The sequence below is a fragment of the Centruroides sculpturatus genome, unplaced genomic scaffold, assembly GCF_000671375.1.
Source record: "Centruroides sculpturatus isolate CEXI.00-Female unplaced genomic scaffold, Cexi_2.0 scaffold120, whole genome shotgun sequence".
Taxonomy (NCBI): domain Eukaryota; kingdom Metazoa; phylum Arthropoda; class Arachnida; order Scorpiones; family Buthidae; genus Centruroides; species Centruroides sculpturatus.
Window position 1 is genome coordinate 118,236 of NW_019384554.1, and position 7,937 is coordinate 126,172.

Below are 7,937 nucleotides of genomic sequence, written 5' to 3' on the forward strand. Positions count from 1 at the left end.
TTAGATTCCAAACAAAGGATATATTATAATCTGTGATAATTTTAAAACTAATAATCGTACATTCATAAATGTTATATCGAATTGTACAGAACGATATTTCAAGTCGTTCTGGCTTAGTGCCAAGAACAAACTACTTAACTGGAGTATGTGAATTTTACAAAAATGTTGCAAATTTTCACAGACAGATGTCAGGTCTGAAATATTTTAATTTTTTTTTTATTAAAGTTTATATTTAAATGTATTTAAAAATATCGGATTTATAACTACAGATATTAATAAATGTAACGTAATTTTTGTCATATGAATATAACAATATATAGATTTTTGGTGAATTTTTAAAGTAATAAAACATGTCTGACCTTGTTTGACCTATACTGCCCTTGGTCATTTTAAACAATAAACGTAAACAGGGGGCGGGGTTAACCCGGTAGTCTGAACGTTAATAATATATATATATATAATAACAAAGATGTAAAGATATGAAAACATTTTTGTAAACTTGACCTGTATAATCAATAAATATTTCTTGAAGGAAAGAAATTGTAATTGCAATTTTAGTTCATAAACTTTATACAAGTATAATTTAAAACAAATCAATTTAAAACATAATAAAAACAATTTTATAACCAAAGCGGAAATAATTTATAACAAAGGCATTAAAAGTAAACAGTTCTGACAAAACTGGTTGGTTGGTACTGGTTTTTTGGCACAAGGGCCATATAGACTAAGCTGCACCATAATAAATGGTAAATAATTATAAACATCACAAATAAAAAACATATGACAAAAATAAATAAACAACAGCAACAAAAAACAAATATATACATATTAATAACAAACAAGAACGAACAAAAGGCTAAAAGATAAATAAATAGATATATTAATAAATGAATAATTAAATTTCTTTACACAAATTAATGACTTTAAAAAAGTCTAATATATCATAAATATTGGGCCTCATATGCAGAATCTGTTTAAAACTTGCATTTCCAAAATGCTGTCTACACCTGGTCTCAAAAACAGAGCAATCAAGCAGTATGTGTTTTACAGTAAGAGGACATTTGCAATACTGGCATACTGGCTGCTCATCACCCTTCAAAAAGTATTGATGAGTCAACCGAGTATGTCCAATTCTCAAACGAGTAATAATAACTTCAGATCTCCTGTTATAAAATTTCTTGTGTGTCCAATTTTCTATCATAGGTTTGATCTCATGCAGTTTACTGTGGACTTGTGCGTTCCACACATTTTGCCATCTCTCTGCTAGTTGTTTTTTAATGACTAGCTTAAAATCACCTCCTTCAATATGCATTGTATGCTGTGAAAGAACTAGCTGATTTTGCTGCTGAATCTGCTTCTTCATTTCCTCTTATACCAACATGGCCTGGGACCCAACAAAATTTTATAGAAAAATTCCTTGCAAGAAGATGGCAAAACAATTTATGAATTTTAATTACTATAGAGTGAGAACTAGGTACACACGAGATCAAAGCCTGAAGTGCACTAACTGAGTCAGTGTAAATCACACAGCGACGATGACCTTTTCTGATTACATAGTTTAAGGCTAAGTGGATAGCATGCAGCTCTGCAGTAAAAATAGATGAATTCGATGTAATTTGCTCTGCCACGATTTCATCCTGGCAGACAAACGCTGAGCCAACATAATCATCCGATTTAGAAACGTCAGTGTAAATGGGAATTAAATTCCTGTCATTGTGTTGGATTTCTGCAAAGCTCTGTCTGTAAACATAGTCTGGCGTGGATTCCTTAGGAAACTGCTTTAAGCTTAAGTCAACATTTATCGCAGGAGTAGACAAGGGTAAAATACTATCAATCTCGGCCTGTGAAACGTTGCTCATGTTCAGGTCGATCATGCTGCTTACATTCTCCATTCTTATGAAGAATGTAGGGACACTACTTGGGCGAGCTTCAAATAACCTTTTCAGCTGAGTATCTGATACTGTACAATCAACTGGAGGTTTAGTATGAGATTTCTGTTTTAAATAATAAAAAAGAGACAACTGTTCTCTCCTAAGATATAGTGGAGGCTCATAAGCATCCACATACAAACTTTGGACAGGGGAGGTTCAAAATGCCCCAGTGCACAAACGCAAAGCTTGGTGATGGATTGGATCCAGTATCCGAAGAGTAGATTCTCACGCAGAGCCATAAACAATGCATCCATAGTCCAGCTTAGAGCGGACAAGGGCCCTATAAATCCTGAGCATTGAAACTTTATCTGCTCCCCAGGATGAGCAGCATAATACCTTTAAAAGGTTTAGAGATTTTAAACATCTACTCTTCAGGTTGCGCAAGTGCGGCAAAAATGTCAGTTTTTGATCAAAACAAACACCCAAAAACTTAGCCTCATTCACAATTGGAATTTTAACCCCATTTAAATATATTTTGGGGTCCAGGTGCAAACCACGCCTTTGGCAAAAGTGAATGCACGAGGTCTTCTCTACTTTAAACTGAAACCATTGGTCTTGGACCAATTTTCTATGCGATTTAAGGAGGTTTGCAGTTGTCTCTCGATAAAACTCACGTTGCTAGACTGACAGCAGATCTGAAAGTCATCCACATACAAAGAGTGTTTCACACTGGGAGAAAGGCAGTTAGCTATGCAATTAATTTTAATTAGGAACAAAGTCACACTCAAAATACATCCTTGAGGAACACCTACTTCTTGGACAAAAGACCTAGATAGAGTGTTGCCCATCCTAACTTGGAATCTTCGATTCTGCAGGAAGTTTTTTATAAAAACTGGCAAGTTACCCCGCAATCCGAATTCATGTAGATAACGAAGTACTCCGTAATGCCAGCAGTGATCATAGGCCTTCTCTATATCAAAGAATACAGACACTAAGTGTTGTCGTCTAACAAATGCTTCGCTATAGATGTTTCAAGTTTTACTAGATTATCCGTGGTACTTCTGTTCCTACGAAATCCACTCTGATGTGGTGAAAAGTAGTTCTTTTCCTCTAGGAGAAACATCAAACGTCTGTTTACCATCCTCTCAGAGTTTACACAGGCAACTTGTCAGAGAGATTGGTCTGTAATTAGAGGGATTCTTGTGGTCTTTACCAGGTTTTAAAATAGGAATAATAATTGATAGTCTCCAAGAGTCAGGAAAAGTATTTTCTGTCCATATTCTGTTAAACAGATGCAGGAGATTAGAAAGGGAATTACTTGACAGATTTTTAATCATGCTGTAGTGGATTTTATCCGGACCTACAGCACTATTCCCCGCGCAAGAAATCACTGTTTGTAATTCAATTCTAGTGAATGGCACATTATATTCCTCATCAGATAAGGAGTGAAAGTTTAAATGTTGCTTTTCCTTTTGCACTTTGTAAGCTTGGAAATCCCTTGAATACATTATGTTGCTGGATAACAAGAAAAAAGTTTCACCCAATGTATCAGCAATACACTGTATATCACTGATTATTGTGCCATTATTTTCCAGCATGGACAGAGAATGAGAAGCATATTTCACACTAATTTTGTGGATTTTATCCCAGACTGCTTTTGGGCTAGTGGAAGATGTTATGCTAGAAACATACTTCCTCCAAGAATCCCTTTGGCTTTGCCTTCTTATTTTTCTGGCATTTGCCTTTGCTTTTTTAAAAGCTATCAAATTTTCAGCACTGGGGTATCTTCTGAATATCCCCCATGCTTTCTTCTGTCATTTAAATGCTGCCTCGCAATTCTGGTTCCACCATGGTTTTGGATGCTTTGGGTATCTTGTTGATGACTTTCCCATTGTTTTCTCAGCTGCCTGAATAATACACAAAGTGACAATTTCAACTGCATCATTGATATCAGCAGTATTGACCATTTCCTCAGTGATGTTAGCCAAAGAGGAAAATGCAGGTCAATCTGCCGTTTCCAGTTTCCAGCGTGGTGGACGAGCTGTTTCGCAGCTTTCTCTGCCTCAGTATTTTAGAAATATTGAAAAGTGGTAACTAGAGAGTGGATTACATCCAACCTCCCATGTAAATGCTGAAAACAGGTTTGGGCTTGCTAATGACAGATCAATGGCAGTGAACGTTCTTGTTGAAGTATGGAAGTATGTCACTTCTCCCGTATTAAATAAATATAGTTGCTGGTTGCCTATGAATCTTTCAATGGCTCTGCCTTGCTGGTTGATGTCCGGACTGCCCCACATTGGATTGTGGCCATTGAAATCACCCAGTAAAAGAAATGGAGTTGGCAGCTGTTCAACTAATAAGTCCAATTCATCCTCATTGGCTCTGACATCTGGTGGCAAGTATACAGAACAAACTGTGACAGTCACTCCAACAGAAATTCTGACTGCCACAGATTGCAAATCAGTAGTTATTTGCACCGGTAAGGATGGAATGTGATTTGAAACTACTATAGCCACACCGCCACTGGCACTGTTGTGGCTATCATCATCCTTGCGGTAGAGATTGAATCCTTTTAAAGTAATTCTCTCTCCAGGTTTCAGATGGGTTTCCTGGAGTGCCACGCAGAGAGATGAGGTAGATGATGTCAAGTGTTTAATGTCAGAGAAGTTGTTGCGAAAATCACGACAGTTCCATTGGATTATTTTATAATCCATTATGTGTTTGAGGCAGCATTCTTTGTGAAGGTATCCCTCTTTAGTTTTACGGCTGATTTGCCTTTTGGAGGTGAAGTTGGTGGTGTCACCTCCTTATTAGTCTCCTCGTCAGAGAAGTCGGAGAACTCACTCATAGACTGAGCCTCTGATCTCTTGGATTTGGAGATGGCTGCTTTTAATTTTTGTTTGTTGAGCGGGTTCTTAGCAGCCTTCTTGGAACCCACGTTTCTTGTCATTACCCCTGTTTTTGGTAGGGGTGTTTTGGCTTTCTTAATCTCCTTTTCTGATGTTTGGGTAGTTGGGAGAATTAAACATTTCGCATGGCGGGTAAGAGATTCACTAGGAGAGACAGAAATATCTGTTTGAACCCCACATGTCTTTGTGGATTTCAAAACAGCAGCAAATGTTTTCTGTCTCAAAGGTGCAGTTGAAGTGACCATACGACGAGCCTCTGGGTAAGGTATGTTGTTGACTGTTTTCACCCGTTGTATCTCCTTTTCTCTTTGCCATGCAGGGCATTTTCGAAAGTAAGAACGATGGGCATCTTTGCAGTTAACACAGCATGGGGTACTGGTACACTCGGTACTCTCGTGACCTTCAGTCCCACACTGTGCACATACGCTCTTGCCATGGCAGAATGTCTGTAAATGTCCGAACCGCTGGCATTTGAAACAACGCAGCGGATTTGGAATGTCCAGACGGACAGGGCAGCACAAATAACCTGCTGTAATAAAAGATGGCAATGTCGGCTTGTTAAAGGTGAGAATTAAACGTTTGGTTGGTATTAATTTGCCATCCCGATAAATGGAGATAGGTCGAACAGCAGTGATACCCTGGTCTGAAAGGTTCATCTGAATATCTGATTCATCTTCAGACATCAGATCAAACTCAGATATCACACCACATGATGAGTTCAAACTTCCATGTGGTGTGACTGTGACTTCAATGTCTCCCAATTTCTTTGCAGCTAAAAGTTTTGCCGACTGTTGAGGTGAGGCAGTTTCTACAAGTAGGTCTCCTGACCTCAATTTTTGTGTTTTTTCAGGTGCCCGATCGTTGATTCAAATAACTTCTGAATCAAAAAAGGGGAACATTTTGACAAAGATTTTTCCCCAGTAGCATGCACTATTAAGTAGGATGGCTGACTGGCAGTGTTTTCATTCATGTTTTCTGGTTTGTCTGTATTTTTTTAAGATTTATGATCCATGATTAAATAATAATATTTCAGCTCCTAGTGATCCCACCCAACAAGGGGATGCCGTCACATGGGAGACTCCCATAGACTGTCGCACCAGGGTTTCCCAGGAGCTATACCCTCACAATGCAGTCAAGAAGAGCACATCTTGTCTGACGTGTCTGCATCGATCGGTTGACTCCAAGCCGATGTCAAGAATGACTCAACAACCAGCCGATTGACTCAAACGGAGCCTGATTTGAGCCTCCCGTTTATCCGAAGCAGGGGCCAAAGCAGTGTGTTGGGGACGTTATGTTGCCCCTCAACTACCAGGATCCCCCTTTCCGGCATACGGGGTACCACGCACGGCAAACATGTGGGTGGGCGTTCAGATCCCAGGGATGGTATAGAAGAATTACTAAACCATCTCCGGGAGGTCCCCTCACCACAAACAGGAACCCACACCGAGGGGTCTGAGAAAACTGATTCTTAAATATCAAGGACAACATTCTGTTCAATACAATTAAACAATAACCTTGACATCTGACAAGGAAGGGAGTTTTTGTTTACAGAGTAATAACACACTTAGTGCATTGTCATCATTAACAGCAGGGAGTAGGTGCAGCTCACTTGACACCCTGTTGTGAAAGTAGTAAACTTTAACCGACCTTGACAGACGTCTCTAGTTACTAAGAATAACAAGTGGGGAGCAGTTGTTTGAATGGTAGTAAAACACTTGGCGGTTTATTATGTGAGTTCTCCTGCTCTTCTCACATTACCGCAAAACAATAAACACTTAACACTAGACTTTGAAACACAATCTATTCCTCTCCAATTTCTCCCAGTGTCTTGTGATGAGTAATAGAGAGATAAGTTCATATGAATTGCATTGTTCGAGAGGAGAACAAAATCCTCCAGATTCCAGAGCACTTGTATTGAGGATGGTCAACGTAGCAGGAGTCTATGACATAGATCACGCTCGTATTCGCAATCTCGTTCAAGGTAATATTTGTAAATTATACTATTAAAGTTAAGTTTTCTTGAACAGAAAATTTACATTTAAATGTTCTGTTCGAATTCTCTATTCGTTTTTGAATTGCCTGAAGACGACGTACATATTTACGTTGAAAGCACTCACAAGATTAAAATATTTCTTTTAATTCTATTAAAATAAATATATATTCTTTTAAAACTTTTCAAATAAACTTTAAAAAAGTTTTGTTACTAATACTTGAAAGGTTGTTATTAATTATATTATTTTATCAGGCGTTTTTAATATTTAGAATATTTGAGATGGAGCATTAGTGAAAGCCTCTTCTATGACATCATTTACAGTGTTATATTCAATCTCAAAATTTGATTGATTGATTTTGATGAAACTTTGTCCTCTCCGATTTCAAAGGAACCGACGACAATCGGTGAAAGTTGAGATAATCTAGTAACAAGTGAAACCTGATCTGTTTATTTTAAAGCTGTATCATCTTTAATTACAAAGAAATAAACATAAATAAAACAAAATAAAGAAATAAAAGTATGAAAATAACAGATTCAATCGTAATTCCTGATTAGTTGCAAGCACATTTACGGTTTTAAAATAAAAACGGCCGATGCTAAACATCAAAAAAGCAAGAAGCAATTAGTATTATCAACATATAGTGCTATAATATGTCCCTTGGAACGATTTCCGTGCCCCTATTGCACGAAATCAAAACAGTCCACGTGGAACGTCTTTGATGACAGGTAGCACGCTCTGACGTCACGGATGAGCAACTTCCTAAGCTGCGCAATCATCCCACACATAGTCAATGTATTTGCCCTGAGCTAATACATATTAGTGACTGTTAGAAAATCCAGTAAGTTGTCAAGATTGAGTCTCTGGCCCAGAATCTCTATCAAACTTGTATTTCCAAAATACTGTCTACAAATCCTCTCAGAGGAAATGCGAGCTGAGTTTGGATTGGTGAGTAAATTTTTTCCTATAGTAAGGTGCATTTGGTAGTGTTTGTAATGTCACAGTAATCAGTAGTAATAGTCATTTAAGAATATCAGGTAAAAAATTAATAGCATAAGCATGTGTGGAACCCATGATGTCCCCAATATGGAGCTGTTCGGAGAATGCATTGAGCAGGCACTCTGTTCTCGAAGTAAGCAGAAACTTGAAAAAAAAAATAAAATAAA

At 37.7% G+C, this 7,937-nt stretch overlaps 2 protein-coding genes across 2 annotated transcripts; both read right to left on the reverse strand.

Annotated features, from left to right (window-relative positions):
• Nucleotides 1–1,301: 1,301 nt before the first annotated feature.
• Nucleotides 1,302–3,813, reverse strand: LOC111623785. The gene is made up of 3 exons (XM_023366486.1): nucleotides 3,790–3,813; nucleotides 3,133–3,682; nucleotides 1,302–1,384 (listed from the first exon to the last, which is right to left on the reverse strand). Exons 1-3 carry the CDS (start codon nucleotides 3,811–3,813, stop codon nucleotides 1,302–1,304), a joined length of 657 nt encoding a protein of 218 aa, XP_023222254.1.
• Nucleotides 3,814–4,584: 771 nt separating this feature from the next.
• On the reverse strand, nucleotides 4,585–5,436 carry LOC111623786. The gene has a single exon (XM_023366487.1). The coding sequence runs from the start codon at nucleotides 5,434–5,436 to the stop codon at nucleotides 4,585–4,587; it is 852 nt and encodes a 283-aa protein (XP_023222255.1).
• Nucleotides 5,437–7,937: the final 2,501 nt, after the last annotated feature.